This window comes from Leptodactylus fuscus, chromosome 6 (genome assembly GCF_031893055.1).
Source record: "Leptodactylus fuscus isolate aLepFus1 chromosome 6, aLepFus1.hap2, whole genome shotgun sequence".
Classification (NCBI taxonomy): domain Eukaryota; kingdom Metazoa; phylum Chordata; class Amphibia; order Anura; family Leptodactylidae; genus Leptodactylus; species Leptodactylus fuscus.
The window spans coordinates 91,557,731-91,576,716 of record NC_134270.1 but is presented as its reverse complement, the minus strand read 5'-3'; the positions used below and the strand labels follow the sequence as shown (position 1 = coordinate 91,576,716).

Genomic DNA, 18,986 nt, shown 5'->3' with positions numbered 1-18,986 from the left:
ATATATTCCCTCTTCGCCATCCGCTGTGCAGTCACGTCTGGGATACTAATACTCACTACACCCCCTGATAAATTCTTTGAGGGGTGCAGTTTTCAAATTGGGGTCACTCCTTTGGGGAATCCACTTTTCTGGTACCTTACAGGCTCTACAAACATGACATGGCGTCCAGATACCAAACATCTGAATCTGTACTCCAAAAGCCTCATCGCGCTCCTTCCCTTCTGCGCCCTGCTGTGCGCCCAAACTGCAGTTTATGACACGTTTGACACATGTATGACACTGGTGTACCCGGGATAACGGACGTAATGTCATATGTGGGAATAAACTGATATTAGGGCACAGCCGGACACAGAAGGGAAGAAGGGTTATTGGGTTTTTGGAGCCCAGACGGTTTGGTTTTTGGATGCCATGACACCTTTGTAGAGCTGAAACGCCAGTAAAGTGGAATCCCCTGATATGTGACCTTATTTTGGAAACTACACCCCTGAAGGATTTATCCAGGGGTACAGAGAGCATTTTTAGCCCCCAAGTTTTGCTATAACTTATTATCCATAAATGAATACGCAGATGATTGTGAGAACTGAAAATGACCATTTTTCCAGGAATCCGTCATTTCAGTGCGTAATATGTTGTGCCCGCCTTGTATCAGAGATGAACGCTCTGAAAGCTGTTGTGCCCGGGATACCCGCTTACCAGTTTTTGGAGTGTCTCTGCTGACATAAGTCGGGCACAACATATCGGGTACTGAAATGGCGAATCTCTGGAAATTTTTCATTTTTAACTTCTCATTATCAGTTGCGATTTCATTTCTGGAAACTAAATAAATGCAACACTCAAGGGTTAAAAATTCTCGCTACGCCATTTGATAAATCCCATCAGTGGGCTAGTGTCCAAAATAGGGCGACATGTCTGCAGATTCCACTTTATTGACAATTCAGGGGCTTTGCAAAAGTGACGTCCAAAAACCAAACTGTGCACCAAAAACCAAAATAGCGCTCCTTCCCTTCTGCGCCCTGCTGTGTGCCCAAACTACAGTTTATGCAACATGTATGACACTGGTGTACCCGGGATAACGTACGTAATGTCATATGTGGGTATAAACTGATATTAGGGCACATGTATGACACTGGTGTACCCGGGATAACGTACGTAATGTCATAAGTGGTTATAAACTGATATTAGGGCACAGACGGACACAGAAGGGTTATTGGGTTTTTTGGAGCACAGATGGTTTGGTTTTTGGATGCCATGACACTTTTGCAGAGACCCTAAACTTGCCCCTACAAAATGGGGTTTACAGTTACCTCCAGGTCTCTCCAAAAGGAACATGGCCCCCAGAAAGTCCCTCTAAATCTGTACCCCAAAAGCTAAAAAGCGCAGTGCTCCTTCCCTTCTGAGCCCTGCTGTGTGCCCAAGCAGCAGTTTACACCCACATATATCATTTTTTGCCCCTCGGGATGGCCCCTTAATAGTTTTAGGAGTGCAGGTCTCTGACAACACAAAGTGGGTGCAACGTATTGGGCACCGAAATGGCATATTTCTTTCAAAATTTCAATTTTCATTTTGGACATTCATTTTTTGGAAGCATTTTAGGCACAAAATGATAATACCCCTTGATTCATTCCTTGACAGGTGTAGTTTATAAAATGGGGTCACTTTTGAGGGGTTTCCATTGTATTGGTACTTTAGGGGCTCAGCAAATGCAACATGGCACGAGAAAACTATTCCAGCCACATCTGCCCTCCAAAATCCAAATAGCGCTCTTTCCATTCTGAGCCCCATCATGTACCCATACAGCAGATTATGGCCACATATGGGGTATTGCCGTGTTCAGGAGAAATTGTGTAACAAACTGTGGGGGGCTTTTAATTCTTTAACTACTTGCAAAATTAAAAATATGGCGCTAAATGGACGATTCATTGTGAAAAAAAAGTAATTTTTCATTTTTACGTCCCAATGTTAATAAAATCTGTGAAACAGCTGTGAGGCCAAAATGCTCACCAAACCCCTAGATAAATTCTATGAGGGGTGTAGTTTCCAAAATGGGGTCACTTTTAGGGGGTTTCCACTATATTGATACTTTAGGGGCTCTGCAAATGCGACATGGGACTTGAAAAATATTCCAGCAAAATCTGTCCTTCAAAAGCCAAATAGCCCTCTTTCCATTCTGAGCCCCGCCATGTTCCCATACAGCAGATTATTACCACATATGGGGCATTTCTGTGTTCAGGAGAAATTGTTTAACAAACTTTATGGAGCTTTTTCCCCTTTATCCTCTTGTGAAAATGAAAAATGTGGGGCTAAATTGACAGTTTATTGGAAAAAAAGTAATTTTTCATTTTCATGGCCCAATGTTAATAAAATCTGTGAAACAGCTGTAGGGTCAAAATGCTCACTCTACCCTTTGATATGTTCTGTGGGGGGTGTAGTTTCCCAAATGGGGTCACTTTTAGGGGGTTTCCACTGTATTGGTCCTCTAGGGGCTCTGCTAATGCGACATGGCACCTAAAATTATTCCAGCAAAATCTGCCATCCAAAAGCCAAATAGCGCTCTTTCCATTCCAAGCCCCGCCATGTCCCCATACAGCAGAATATGGCCACACATGGGGTATTGCCGTGTTCAGGAGAAATTGTTTAACAAACTGTGGGGGGACTTTTTCTCCTTTAACCCCTTGTGAAAATTAAAACTTTGGGGATAAAGTGACATTTTAGTAATTTTTCATTTACACATCCCAATGTTAGTAAAATCTGTGAAACAACTGTAGGGTCAAAATGCTGACTATACCCCTTGATGAATTCTGTGAGGGGTGTAGATTCTAAAATGGGGTCACTTTTGGAGGGTTTCCATTGTTTTGGTACTCTAGGGGCTCTGCAAATGAGGCATGATGCCTGAAAATTATTCCAGCAAAATCTGCTGTTCACACCCCCAGTGTCGCTCCTTCCCTTCCATGCACTGCCATGTGCCCAAAAAATCAGTTTACGCCCACATCTGGGGTATTTCTGTGCACGGGAGAAATTGCATAACAAAATGTGAGATGCATTTTCTCCTTTAACCCTTTGTGAATGTGTTAATTTTAGGTCTAAATGAATGTATTAATGAAAAAAAATGAAATGTCTAAATTTCACTTCCATATTATGTTTATTCTTATGAAAAACTTAAAGGGTTAACAAACATCCCAAATGCTGTTTTGAATAATTTGAGGGGTGTAGTTTTGAAAATGGGGTGATTTATGGGGGTTTCTATTATATAGGCCTTTATAATTCCTTACAGAACTGAAGCGGTCCTAAAAAATTGGTTTGGAGAATTTTCTTGCAAATCTAGAAAATCGCTGTTACACTTGTAAGCCTTGTAACGTCCAAAATAAATTAAAAGACAATCAAAAGATGATGCCGATATAAAGCAGAGATATGGGAGATAATATTTATTCATGTATTTGGGTGGTATGACTATCTGCCTGAAAAGCAGAGAATTTCACATTTTGAAAATTGCAATTTTTTCCAAATTTCCATCAAATTTCCTAGTTTTTTTATAAATAAATACAAAAATATTGATTAATATTTACCACTAACATGAAGTATAATGTGTTACGAAAAAAACAGTCTCAAAATCATTTGTGTAAGTTAAACCGTCTCAAAGTTATTGCCATTTAAAGTGACACGTCAGTTTTGAAAAAAAAATGCCTGGTCTTTAACATACTTTTGGGCCTGGTCCTTAACCGGTTAAGTAACTGCTTTTTTTTTTTATGCATACAGGTTTCTGTTCAGGGGGTCCCGTAACCCGTACGCAGATGTGAACCAGGCCGTAATTTATAAGCAGATTTTTTTTTTTGTCTTTCCATTAATTTTCTTTTTTAATTTGTGCGTGTAAAGTGGTGAGTGGCATTTCAACATTGTGCCATGTATCCATGATCTAAAGAAGTGTGGGGCTTTAGTATGCTTGTAATTTAGCTTTTGTCTTTTTGAAAGTTTAAAGTAGTCCTGGCTTAAGAGAGGTGCAAACTGTCCAAAAACCTTAGGCAGCAAAAGGATTAAAAAGGTGAACCAATTCAGCAATGATGATTATGTCTGCAGACATACAAAGGCATGAATGCTGCATGCCCTCAAAATGCAGGGACCAGATACTTACACAAGGTTCACAAAACCAATTATCTCTCTTTTGGCAAGCAGCTAAATAACATTCAGGGCAGACTTCAATTTCATTCATCTGAAAGAAATCAGACATGTATGTAAGCAGTAGTTCATATTGACAGTGAAAACACCGGGCAACATTTAAGCCAGTATCATACAAGGATCCATTTGCCTTTGGTCTGGTGGTGTTGTGATATTAGTGCAGTGAAGGGAAAGGCAATGAAATATCCGCAAAAATATTCACTCAGACTTCTCTTTTACATTATAGCTTATACGTTTTCTTAATTCTGACCAGGGCAAATTTATAGCGTTAAGATACTTTGCTCTCATCCATCACGTGACAAGCGCAACAGACATTATGTAAATAGTCATTGATGCAGAAGGAGAGAACTTTTTTTGACAGAAGAAAAAGTTGTACATGGAGGACTTTTACTTCTGGTACAAAAGTAAACAAAACTGACAGAAGAAAGCTTCCATCTTGTTTTTATTTTCATGAAAGTGAATGGGCACAGACACAAATAAGGAGTCAGCTTCTGCATCAGTCACTCTATTGCCATTAATGTCTGTTCTTCCGATGACAAATGAGAGCAACAGATAATTTTAACGGTACTGTGAACCTCCCCTAGCATAGTATTTATTTCTTTTGTCTATATATTTCACAGGCAACGAGGATATCATATATACCAAGAGTTCTCCCACAAATAACCCTCAAAATAATATAGTAGTCAAAGAAAAAAGATGGCTGCTACAACATAACACTGCATAAAACGTAACTTTTAATACAACAATTAAACAATTGCATGCAGGACGTTATCTTCCGTTACAAAAGAAAGTAGCTTTTTCTTATAAATTTTGAAATGCCTTAAAACGCATTAAGTAAAACGAGTAACAAATATGCATTTTAAAAGGACTAAAAAAGGAACAACACTTTTTTCAATTAATTAATTTTTAATGTGTTTCAAATTGCAAGACAAAAAAAACTCAATGCATATTTGCATTGCTTATTGCACGGCAAATGAGAATTAGTTTGTTTTGTTCACTGATTGCATTTTTTAGGGACCATTCCATGATGCAAATTTCATTTAAACTGTATTTCATGAGGTTTTTGATGCAGTTTCTTAACTTTACGTGCACAACACACCTCTTTAATGTGCTTCACCTGTATTATCAAAAATTGCACAAGCAAGGAGGTAGCTTGAATTTGATGGGGAACATATACAACTCTTTCCAAACTTATCCTGGGTCACCTCAGTACTGTGCTCACCACACTTAGTTATCACAAGATCCCATGTCGCCAGGGTTCCCTTTTGTTCAGATTTCCCATAAAGAAGGAACACCAGCCACATTGAGAGCACATTCTGACTTTCATCTCCTCTGCGACCCTACAGACATAGCAAAAAAAAAGTCCCCACAATAACCTTGTGGCCGAGTCCGATGCAGTCAATCTAGGTGCCCCAAACAGGTACACTTTCCTTTCCAGGGACTTATTGATCTTTACCCTTGATCTGATTTCTAGGAGTGTAGCACCTTAGGGTAAATTCACACGGCGGAAAAGGTTTCCTTTTCCGCCATGTGACTTTATCTTGCAGCTAGCCGCACCGGGATGCTGATGCAGTGTATCGGCATCCTGTCGTGGCAGCCCGCTCCTGATTAGGCCCGGATGAATTGGCCTAGCAGGAGGGTGTCTTGAGTCACGGAAACCACAGCTGACTCAGTTGCAGAATCTGCAAGAAGATAGGGCATGTTACTTCTTTTTCTCGCTGGCTGAAAAAAAAAAAAAAAAAAAGATAGTGACTCCCTTTGAAATGAATTGGAGACATTTTTGCAGGTGGATTATGAGGCAGATTCTGCATCAAAATCCACCTGCAAAAACTCTGTGAACATACCCTTGGAAGGTGATGCAGAATTGCTTTATAAGCTGGCTTATTATGCATTTCATTGTTGCATATCTGTGATCTCTTTGGTGTTGTCTATTCTTTTCTCTGCATGCTACGTGATATGACAAAGTCTGGGGTAAGAACCATTAGTAGTGCTTCCTACCTTTTTTAGCTCAAAAATGGTGCAAGTACATTGCTCTGAACATGAAGGGTATGTGATCTAAAACAAAGAGTAGTTTGTTCTAGTGAAAACTAAGTACCCTCTGGACTAATGTGACTTTTTTATCAGGAGTCTCATTAAAATACGTCAGGAACCTTTCTATATGCACAACATTATTTTCCGGTCACCTATACTATCACCATAACCACCATAAGCTGGGAGTACCTATTTTACTCTCCCACTCTAGTCTGATTAAGGGTAAGTTTCCCCATCAAATCAACAACAGATTCCGCCTCCCATTGGTTTCAATGGGAGGCAAAGACACCAGCAGGATGCTGAAAAAACATAAGAATACTTCTCAATCTTGCCGCGAATGCAGCACCTTAAATCAGCTGATTTCGCATTGGCATACCATCACAGGTAACCCGAGCCTGGGAAATGGCTGTGGAAAATTAATAGAAATTACTCTTCATTTTCCGCTGGGTGAACATACCTTAATGTGTCTACCACACATATTGGCCTTTGCCATAAAGCGTTGCCTTAAAGGGGTTTTGCCTAAAATTTTATTTATTTAATAGCTGAGGGAGGTAAAAACAAAAAAAAAAAAAAAAAGCTATACGGGGCAACACGGTGGCTCAGTGGTTAGCACTGCAGCCTTATAGCGCTGGAGTACTGGGTTCTAATCCTGCCAAGAACAACATCTGCAAGAAGTTTGTATGTTCTCCCCAAGTTTGCGTGGATTTCCTCCCATACTCCAAAAACATAGTGATAGGGGAAAATGTAAACTGTGAGCCCTATATGGGGCTCACAATCTACATATAAAAAAAAATAAATTAAAACATAACTTTTATTTCCAATGATAAAAAGCCAAGATAAGTCAGCGAAAATAAAAACAGTACTATGAGAAAGGAACTCCTTAAGTGAGTCTGAAAAAGAGAAGACTAGCCCAGACTGGAGCAGAACCTTTGTAGCAAAGCCCTACCTAGGGAAACATACAAACAAAGCCAGAAACAGCTACATCCATCCTGCACACACCAAAAACTCTTCAAATTTGAGTGATAATGGGTGGTGCCCACAAGCAGAAGCGCCACACCTCTAGAGCCCTTAGGTACAGGCATGTTATATGTAAATATGTGTGGAACCCCATTACGGCCATCTAGTGTGGTGCTGTTACTAATGCAGCCAAACAAAGTCAAAGGGCACACCGAGCTAAAAGTTTCTGCCGCATCAAAAGTAAAATGTACCTGCAGACGCCTGAACATCAGTGCATGCCAAACTATGGCCATATCTAAAAGTTCTGAAAAGTCACTATGCACTATATGGTCCCTCAAGTTCCGTCCCTTCCAGAAGGTTATCGGAGGGGGTTCAGATTATTGTCTAGCATTAGGATTTCCCGTTTTTTTGTAAGGATATTCCTTATCTGTTGATAACACATATCATAAATTCCAATAATCCTTAACTGTTGTTTATCTTCTTACCTCCTGTTCCTTAGGAACCAGGATGTTTTTTTTCTAGACTTGTTTTTAGACTCATGATAGATAAAACGTCTTTGGGATATCCTCGCTCCCTGTACCGAGATCTCAGTTTTATGGCTTATTCCTCAATGCCATCAAGGTCTCTTTAAAGACTTACCTCAGCAAGTCTGCCGGTCACCATCATCACAGAAATGGCAAATTTATATTGATTTTGTTTTATTTTAATAATTGAACAAATTAAAACATTGAAAAATTCTAAAATTTTGATGCATTGTCAGATTGTGACAACAGTAGCTTTTTTTTTTTCATAGTTCTGTGCACAGTATTATTTTGCAAGAGAAGATGTAGTTTTTATTGGTACAATTTTGGTGTTTGTGATGTTTTAATCACTTTTTATTAAATTGTTTTCCTTTTTTTCCTTTTGCTTTTTTGGCAGGCAAAAAAAACCGATTTAATAAAAAGTGGTTACGGCCATTTCAGATGTGAGTACCTAATTTGTTTATTTACTTTCAAATGCAATCTAGGTAAATGTAATTTAAAATGTTTTTTTTTTTAATGTATTTATTTTTAAAACAAAAAAAAAAATTAAATGTTAATTTGTTTAGTTCCCTAAGAGACTAGAACTAGAAATTAGGTTGTTTATAACATAAGTGCAATATTAAGGACTCCCACAAACAGGTCTAAGAAGTAATATAGCACTGGTAGGCTGGAAAGAAGGATAATCTCTTCAATTAATTAATCTAAACTAGGGCTGTCTTAGAGGCCATCACATCGATTTAGGCAAGCTCACTTACAATAAATGGAACTGATGTATAGCTGCAGAAATTACTGAAACAAAGCCTGCCACATGTGCACATACCCTAAAAGTAATCCCTGGATTCAGAAGAGTAGAGAAAGATCTAGCAGTCCTGCTACACCTTGCCTTATATACAAAACCTAGATCTGGGTCCATAGAGCTTGGCATTACAGAGAGAGGCTAGTGAACAATTACAACAAGAAAAGAGCCACTGAAAAGACCAATAATATCATAAACTCCCAACATGCATGTTAGTCACATTACTTTAGTTTCTGCTCTCACCTCATGTTCACATATCTTGATTATAACTTTTGCAGTTTGCGTTAATTTGTGATTTCCTGTGAACAAGAAAAAAATCATCACATTTATAATCAGTTTAAAAAAGGTCACTTGAGCCTGACACACAGCAACGCCCAACACATTCTGCTATGATAACAGTTGTACTGTCATCCCAAAAACAGCAGCATCTTTCCAACCTATTATTATTCCTGCTCATTATCCATATGAATACAGTATATATAGATCATATACATTTACAGAGGTTATCAATAAAGGGAGTCTATCATTGCTGCAAGCTAGTTTAATCCACTTCCATAGTGCTGTAGATGCTGTTAGCAGAATAAAAGCTATATCTTTCTTTACCTCTTCTGGACCACCCATAGACTATATACATCCGGGCAGACCCTCTCTTGTTCGGCAAGGGCAGTATGTTCTTGCAGCATTCAGTTGCTGCACGAAATCGCGTAGTTGCTGAAACAGGGAGCCAGCTGTAATTACAGTCAATGCTCCCCTAGAGAAGGCAGGGACAGTTTATTACCGGCTGTGCCTTCCGGATCGCTATGTACATATAGAGCTCAATCAGCACTGTATGCACAGCTATGGGCACCGCTATGATATGGCTCCACTCTGACCCGAATGTCAAGTGATTCGTCGGGGTCAGAAGCTGTAAGCGCTGCTGGGTCCAGATCAGCAAAGATAGTCATAGGCAGGAGTCTGTATTCCTACTGCAATTGGGAATTTACAGTCCTATGAAAAAGTTTGGGCACCCCTATTAATCTTAATCATTTTTAGTTCTAAATATTTTGGTATTTGCAACAGCCATTTCAGTTTGATATATCTAATAACTGATGGACACAGTAATATTTCAGGATTGAAATGAGGTTTATTGTACTAACAGAAAATGTGCAATATGCATTAAACCAAAATTTGACCGGTGCAAAAGTATGGGCACCTCAACAGAAAAGTGACATTAATATTTAGTAGATCCTCCTTTTGCAAAGATAACAGCCTCTAGTCGCTTCCTGTAGCTTTTAATCAGTTCCTGGATCCTGGATAAAGGTATTTTGGACAAACAATTCAAGTTCAGTTAAGTTAGATGGTCGCCGAGCATGGACAGCCCGCTTCAAATCATCCCACAGATGTTCAATGATATTCAGGTCTGGGGACTGGGATGGCCATTCCAGAACATTGTAATTGTTCCTCTGCATGAATGCCTGAGGATTTGGAGCGGTGTTTTGGATCATTGTCTTGCTGAAATATCCATCCCCGGCGTAACTTCAACTTCGTCACTGATTCTTGAACATTATTCTCAAGAATCTGCTGATACTGAGTGGAATCCATGCGACCCTCAACTTTAACAAGATTCCCGGTGCCGGCATTGGCCACACAGCCCCAAAGCATGATGGAACCTCCACCAAATTTTACAGTGGGTAGCATGTGTTTTTCTTGGAATGCTGTTTCTTTTTGGACGCCATGCATAACGCCTTTTTTTATAACCAAACAACTCAATTTTTGTTTCCAAAATGAAGCTGCCTTGTCCAAATGTGCTTTTTCATACCTCAGGCAACTCTATTTGTGGCGTACGTGCAGAAACGGCTTCTTTCTCATCACTCTCCCATACAGCTTCTATTTGTGCAAAGTGCGCTGTATAGTTGACCGATGCACAGTGACACCATCTGCAGCAAGATGATGCTGCAGCTCTTTGGAGGTGGTCTGTGGATTGTCCTTGACTGTTATCACCATTCTTCTTCTCTGCCTTTCTGATATTTTTCTTGGCCTGCCACTTCTGGGCTTAACAAGAACTGTCCCTGTGGTCTTCCATTTCCTTACTATGTTCCTCACAGTGGAAACTGACAGGTTAAATCTCTGAGACAATGTTTTGTATCCTTCCCCTGAACAACTATGTTGAACAATCTTTGTTTTCAGATCATTTGAGAGCGGGCTGTGCATGTTCGGCGACCATCAAACTTCACTGAACTTGAATTGTTTTGTAGAAAGAAATGGTCCAAAATACCTTCATCCAGGATCCAGGAACTGATTAAAAGCTACAGGAAGCGACTAGAGGCTGTTATCTTTGCAAAAAGAGGATGTACTAAATATTAATGTCACTTTTCTGTTGAGGTGCCCATATTTTTGCACCGGTCAAATTTTGGTTTAATGCATATTGCGCATTTTCTGTTAGTACAATAAACCTCATTTCAATCCTGAAATATTACTGTGTCCATCAGTTATTAGATATATCAAACTGAAATGGCTGTTGCAAACACCAAAATATTTAGAACTAAAAATGATTAAGATTAATAGGGGTGCCCAAACTTTTTCATAGGACTGTATGTATCAGCCCTAGTTACAACAAAAAAAAAAAACAAAAAAAAAAACCTGGGATTAGATGTCCCCAAAAGTCTATTATGAACTTATGGGGATGCAATGTAAAAAAAAACATAAAGAAAAAAAAAAAAGTTAAAAATTAAAATAAGAGTAAAATAATAGAAAAAAAAATAATACGCAAATAAAACATCCTTATTACAGGTTCTAGTCCCACTCCAGACTACACTATACAAAACAAAAAACACTGGAGAGGAAAAACTATTTTATAAAAGGTTTTTAGTAGCACTTTGTGCTATTAAATAAAAAAAATTAAAAAAAAAAATAAAAAAAAAATTAAGAAACAGACACATTTGCCCTATTCTTTTGTTTATATTTTCTTGGATATAAAATTAAAAAAAAAAACATGCAAAAATAAAAGCAAACATGAAAATAAAGCCTTATGTGTCACAGAAAAAAAGACACAGAAATTAAATAACACATTATAAAAAGGTTACAGCCCTCAAAACCGCACATACAAAAAAAAAAAAAAAAAAAATGTGTCTGATCCAGGACCAGTAATTGGCTCGGTACTGAAGTGTTTAAGTTTCAGAGCCCAAGGGATTAGTAGAAAAAACACTATTATTGTTTATTCAAAACCACACACTTCCCGGGGAGGGGGGGGGGGCTAAATGCAATAATGGGCGTGTTTAGTGATGATGCAGCAGTGCTCAGTAATAGAAGAAAACTTCCCTGTGCTCCAAAATCTTCTGTTTGATTCAGATGACCCTAACTCATCTATCTACAAGGATGGGTTGATATGTTGGATACTAACAAACTCCCTTTAAATGAAGACTTTTGAGTACTGTTCCAACTTCTCAAATATGAAAGACTCTTCAATAAATATCTCATATGAACGCCCCAAGTCACCATTACTGAAATGCAGATATCTTCAAGGCATAACATCATTGTTTCAATAGATAAATATTTGTGTCTTGCCACAGGCTTAACAATAAACAACACTGACCCCCATTGTATATAATGCAGTTATGCAATATCCATTTGGCATCTGCCAGGAACGCTTCTGTGCAGCCATACGTTTTCTTTTTTACATTCTATAAAAAAAAAAAAAATATACAGAGAATAAACTATTTACAAATGGAATAAACAAAGCACAAATACAAGAGAAAGCTGTTTTGATCAGTAGCTACACATGAAATAATAAGGCATGAAAATTTCCAGTCACCAAGAGAAGTCTGTTTTTGTTGAAATTCTCCTTTTAAGCTCTGTTCGGGGTCTCAGTTTGAAATTCTATCATAAAAGACCGCAGCATCTTCCCATAAAATTAACAGCCGTCAAGACAGAATCCTGACAGTCTCATATGACATTCAATGCAGGAGTCTCTGCAGTTTGTTATATGATGGATCTTGCATTCCATTTTCATTACTGTATTGGCATTATTTTTTTTAGTTTTTCTGCTTCCCTAATAGAAAAGAGAAGTAGAAAATGTGCCATGTTTACAGGGCCTCACATATAACTTGTCCACAGGGCAGCTCACCCTATTCTCAGAGTTGCAGGCACATTAAACTAAATTCACACTAGCACTGACCTTTCCATTGTTCTGGTCTGTTGGAAGTCCAGAACATTCGAATACGTGGACCACTATAACTATTGTTATTATTTATTTATTGAGCACCATTAATTCCATGATGCTGTACATTGGAGGGTTTACATACAGTACACAAAAATACAAAACAAATACAATACTAACAGTGACCAACTGACACAGTGGGGTTGAGCGCCCTGCCTGCAAGGGTTTATATCTATGAAACTGCAGACACAAACAGAGCCCAACAGACCTCATTAGCTATAAATGGGTTCTGTCAGGTGTCTGACTTTTTCAGCTAGCGGTTTCAGTTTTAAAGAACAGACTTGCAGGACTTTTTCATCCGGTGATTTTGGACTCACATTGAGACAGTCTCTCAATGAAGATTCCAACGTAGATGTAAATGAAGCCTGAACTCTGATTATAAGAGGATGGGAGGGAGGGAGGATGGGAGTTCACCTTTTCTGGAGATAATAAACACAACTGACAGTGGTAAATAACCTGACCACACAACAGCACACATGAAGGAACCAGACAGTGACCTTTTCTAATGTACTGAGATCCATAGGATTAAAAATATATTCTGCATAATCTGGATGTTGCTCCAATGACACTGGCTTCTGGAAGGGTTCTGTCTGTAAAACAAAAAGGCACAATGTTATTACATAAACACAGAGATAAAATGATATATCTATAGCAAAAGGACCTGGACTGAGTGACCTCCACAGAATAGACACCTATAAAAAATACTGTATAAAACAGATGATGATTTGCAAGTCTCTGTCTGGTCATCTAAAATAATAATCATAATAATAATACCAACAAAAAGAGCACAAAAACTAAAATAAAAAAATCAAAGCTGCAGAACTTAAAGGGATTCTACCATTAAAAACTTTTTTTTGTTGTTGACAAGTCGGAATAGCCTTAAGAAAGGCTATTCTTCTCCTACGTTTAGATGTTTTCTTCGCCCCGCCATTCGGTTAAAATTCCATTTTGCGTCGGTATGCAAATGAGATCTCTTGCAGCACTGGGGGCAGGCCCCAGTGCTCAAACAGCACTGGGGGTGTCCCCAATGCTGCGACAGAACTCTCCAGCACCGTCTCCATCTTCTTTTGGGACGTCCTCTTCATGCGTCTTCTTCCGGCGCAGGCGGTGAAACTTGTAGGCCTTGGGCAGAGCCGACTGCGCATGCCCACAGGCCACAAGAAAATGGCCACTTACTGTGTTCTCTCACAGCATTGGGGACACCTCCAGTGCTGCGAGATAACTCATTTGCATAACGACGGAAAACGGAATTTTAACCGAACGGCGGGGCGAAGAAGACATCTAAAGGTAGGGGAAAAAAAATAAAATATATAGACGGTATCCAGCACCAACGTGGAGTTTTCTTAAAACTTAGCCTTTATTTTCAATGGTTAAAACCATACATCATCATATCTTTCTGTTCATATCCATGTATAAAACATATCAGGAACTATTCACTGACGCGTTTCGAGGATGTATGATGCTCTAAGTTTGAAACGTGACATCATATTGTCAAAAGATTTATGGCTAATTCAGAGCACAGACAGGTTCGTGCAGATAAATGCATAATGAGGAAGGTTTCTGCCAGATAAATTCATTGGATTAAGAAAGCAGCTGCTAAAATACAATTCTAAAGCAGCAAACAGGTATTTGAAGCTTCTGGTGCCTTGGAATCCGACAAATCTCAAAGTATAGGATTCTCCAGAGCCTTGAAGTTGTTCATAAGGCTGGGATCACATCGCTTCAGAGTTTCCATTGTAGTCTCAGTCGCAGAGACTGCCGAAAATAACTTTCTGTTTCGAAATTGCAGAACCAACTATAGTCAACTGAACAGTGGATTTTGATTTTTTATCATTGAGAGGTTTGTACAATAAAATTTGCTTTACACTCTTGACAATTGAAGATTTAACCATTACATGAACTATGTGGAAACAGATGGGACAGACTGTGTCACATACGGGGAACACAATCCATGTCACCATAGATAACAGACACACAAAGGGCACTTCTAAATGACATAGGGAATAGCCTCTTACATCCTCCTCCCACACACATAGTTTATCGAGTGCAGTCTTCTGCACTCAGAGATTGTGATCAAGATCTGTCCCAAATGTTGTAGCCAGTCCAGATTCTATCGTGAGCCCCATCTACATTTTTTCCCTATCAGTATATCTTTGGAGTATGGGAGGAAACACAGGGAGAACATACAAACTCCTTGCAGATGTTGTCTTTGGTAGGAACTGATGCCAGGACTCCAGAGTTGCAAGGTTGCAGTGCTAGTCACTGAGCCACCGTGTTGCTCCAGGTTCACCTTTCTCTGTCCCAGCAGAAGGTTCTATCATTCTTATTCTTATGGTAGAGTTGGAAGGGACCTCAAGGGCCATCGGGTCCAACCCCCTGCGAGTGCAGGTTTTCCTAAATCATTCCAGCTATATGTTTATCCAGATTCCGCTTGAAGATTTCCATTGATGGAGCGCCCACCACCTCCCGTGGCAGCCTATTCCACTCTCTCACTACCCTCACTGTCAGAAAGTTTTTCCTAATGTCTAATCTGTATCTCTTTCCCTTTAGTTTCATCCCATTGCTTCTTGTACTTCCTTGTGCTAATGAGAATAGGGTAGATCCCTCTGCACTGTGACTACCTTTCAGATATTTGTAGACTGCTATTAAATCTCCCCTCAGCCTTCTCTTCTGCAAACTAAACAGTCCCAGTTCTTTTAGCCGCTCCTCATAGGACATGGTTTGCAGACCTTCCACCATTTTGGTTGCTCTTCTCTGGACTTGCTCCAATATATCGATGTCTTTCTTGAATTGAGGCGCCCAGAACTGTACACAGTATTCCAGGTGTGGTCTGACCAGGGAAGAGTACAGCGGAATAATGACCTCTCTTGATCTAGATTCAATGCTTGTCTTAATACATCACAGAATTTTATTAGCCTTTTTTGCAGCAGCACCGCACTGTTGGCTCATGTTGAATTTGTGATCTACTATTATGCCCAAGTCCTTTTCCCCTATGCTATCACTTAGTTCTATTCCTCCCATACTATATATGTTTTTTACATTTCTGTTACCCAGATGTAGAACTTTGCATTTGTCCCTGTTAAATACCATATTGTTCGCCTCAGCCCATTGTTCCAGTGTGTCTAAGTCCTTTTGAATACACTGCCGGCGAGGGATAGACGTTGGCACAGGTGCTGGGGCCTGAGACATCGCTGCGCTCCTCTGCCCTGCTATTCCGCTCCTCCGTCCCCCCCGCCGCTGGCTTCATGCAGGGCAGAGGAGTGTAGCGATGTCTCAGGCCCCAGCACCTGTGCCAACGTCTATCCCTCGCCGGCATCCGCCTCTCTAGTACAGCGGATGCCGGGTCAGTATCGGTGGCCCCTTCTCCCCCGGGGCCGGTCCCCACCGGCCCCATACCTGTGAAGTTGCAGGTCGGCTCCTGCGTGGCGATATCACAGGAGCCGACCTGTTCGGGTGACAGCAGGGAGCCTAATGAGGCTTCCAGGCCTGTCACGGCTATATTAGTATTGCGGCTGGGTCTATGACCAGTCGTAATACTAATAGACAGAATGTCCCATAGACGGCAATACAGTTGTATTTCCGTCTATGGGAGTTGCAATCAAGTGACTGCAGGTTCAAGCCCCCGGGGGGAATAAAATAGTAAAAAAAAAAAAAAAAAAAAAAAAAAAAAAAAAAAAAAAAAAAAAAAAAAAAAAGCTTTAAAAATGTATAATAAAAATATGAAATAAATAAAAGTTCTAAATCACCTCCTGTCCCTAGAATATATATATAAAAGTAGAAAATCATATATCATATCATAAACCACGGGTTTTTTTTCAATAAAAGGTGATCTAAGCAATAGATATTCCCCAAAATGGTATAACTAAAAAGTACTTCTGGCCCCGCAAAAAAAAAACACTCTATGCATCCCCGTACAGCTGCAGGGTCACCTGTCAATGTGGCCTTGCAGCTGTTGCAAAACTACCGTATTTTACGGACTATAAGGCGCATTGCCCATGAGCGCCTTATAGTTTGTCTCGGTTCATATATAAGGCGCACCGGACTATAAGGCGCAGTCCGGTGCGCATTATATGTTATTGAAAGCGGCGGCACGCAGACTTTGCCAGCGGCCGCTTAACCCCCCGCGTGCCAGCCGCTTCTATTGGAAGCGCTCGGCAGGCGAGGAGTTAAGGGGCTCTATCAGCAAAATCATGCTGATAGAGCCCAACCGTAAAAGTTACCTTAAACTAGCCCCCGTTTTAACATAAAACCCTGAAACAGAATGTGAAACTTACCGAACGGTGCAGGGCGGGCGGGCATTCAGTCCTCCTCTTCCTCTGATGTTCCGTCCTCCTCCTCCGGCGCTCGCGAACTGATAATGGCCTGAGCGCATGCACAGTAGCCATAGTAGAAGCATTATGATATTGCGCATGCGCCCAGGCCATTATCAGTTAGCGAGCGCCTGAGGAAGTGGTCAGGACATCGGAGGAAGAGGAGGCCTGAATGCCCGCCCGCACACCCTGCACCGGTCAGTAAGTTTCACGTTCTGTTTCAGGGTTTTATTTTAAGGGGGGGGATGAGTTTAATATAACTTTTAAGGGTGCATTCACACTACGGAACGCCGGCGTGTATCACAGCCGTACACGCCGGCGTGACAGCAGGGCTGCCGGACACTTCCCATTCATTCCTATGGGAGCCGGCATGCGAGCGCTCCCCATAGAAATGAATGGAAAAAAGCAGTCCATTCATTTCTATGGGGAGCGCTCGCATGCCGGCTCCCATAGAAATGAATGGAAGTGTCCGGCAGCCCTGATGTCACGCCGGCGTGTACGGCTGTGATACACGCCGGCGTTCCATAGTGTGAATGCACCCTTACGGTGCCTTTTATGTATGTATGGAAGCGGCACGCAGACTTTGCCGCCGCTTCCATTCATATATAAGGCGCACCGGACTATAAGGCACACTTACGATTTCTGAGGAAATCGTAGGTTTTTATGTGCGCCTTATAGTCCGGAAAATACGGTACAACTCCCATATATTAAATATTTTACCATTTTTTGCTTCAAAATTTTTTTCCCCTATTTTCCTCCTCTAAAACCTAGGTGCGTCTTATAGTCCAGTGCGTCTTATAGGCGAAAAATACGGTAAATAATATAGGGAAGCTTGGCACACATCTCATGTCATTGATAGGGGGATCTCAGTTTTCCTGCCCTCCAATAAGGCCCTTATTTAAGGATAAAGTTTCTGGGTCAGCTCTGAACTTTCTTATTCTGAATTTGTGAGGCATTACGGTGTCCTGAGACATGCCCTATTTCATCACTACTTTAAATTACTATATGTTTTTTGTCACGAAATCTAAATGCCTTGTTTCACTTGGTTGATCTTCTTAGAACCCCTGATCTCCCCAAGCCTCTTACTTAGTCTTGTACTGTATTGCACTCTGTTGGTCCTTGTCCCTTTGATAGGGTCATCAAGCGGTTGCAGAGTGATATACCGGATCAGACAGGTGAAAATTGGAGGGATGTAAACTCTTGCTTTTTTGAGATGGTCGTGAGTGCTATGCGACTTCCTCATTCATTCCCAATTGCTTCATCGTATTTATTATATTCCGGTCTCGTTAAATAGAATGGATGCCTCTTCCTCTAATTGTTTCAGATATCCAGCAGAGCTGCATACCTACTTCTACTGCATATGGTCTTGCTCTAAAGGTTTCCCCTTAAGGTCTGAGGTAATTTCCACTTTGCAAGATCATTTTAACTTTTACATTCAGCCACAAAATCAGCTCTAAATTGCCGCAAAAATAGTCCTTTCATTCATTCTAAAGATTTTTCTCTCTGCTACCTGATTTTTTTTTTCTTTTTTTAAGATGAAACAAACACTAAGTGAAACACTTTTTTTTTTTTTTTTTTTTTTTGTAAAGCAAATTGTCAGATCAACATCAAAATTAGTTTCCAAAACCTGTTCCAAATTCCTGACGGAAAACTTTCTGCCTTACAAATTCTGTGTCAAATTAGTGTGAACCAAACCTTAAAATGTAATTAGATTTTTCGGGCAACTTTTGATTTTATGGCAGTTTTTGTGTTATCCCCTTCCCGATATACACCATACTATTATGGCAGATACCGGGACCTTAACCCCTTTACGACAAAGGCAAAAGTGGGCATAATAGTATGCCCTGTGATGGCCACCCACTCACTAGCTGAGCGGGTGACACTGGGAGCAGGTGTTTACTGCTCCCTAACCCACGTTGGAGTGGTCATAAATGACCAGGGCATCCAAGGGGTTCCGCCATGTTAGCCACTGCTACCCCCACCACCACCACCACCACCACCCACCA

At 40.3% G+C, this 18,986-nt stretch overlaps 1 protein-coding gene across 5 annotated transcripts in view; it reads right to left on the bottom strand.

Annotated features, from left to right (window-relative positions):
- The window catches only part of ZMYND8 (zinc finger MYND-type containing 8), a 106,077-nt gene that overhangs the window by 47,074 nt on the left and 40,017 nt on the right, over window positions 1-18,986 (bottom strand). For all 5 annotated transcript variants that reach the window (XM_075276760.1, XM_075276764.1, XM_075276762.1 and 2 more), the window contains exons 7-10: window positions 13,168-13,260; window positions 12,047-12,134; window positions 8,719-8,774; window positions 4,127-4,204 (exon numbers count right to left, since the gene is read on the bottom strand). In XM_075276760.1, the coding sequence (XP_075132861.1) occupies window positions 4,127-4,204; window positions 8,719-8,774; window positions 12,047-12,134; window positions 13,168-13,260 (315 nt within the window). The remainder of the gene's footprint in view (window positions 1-4,126; window positions 4,205-8,718; window positions 8,775-12,046; window positions 12,135-13,167; window positions 13,261-18,986) is intronic.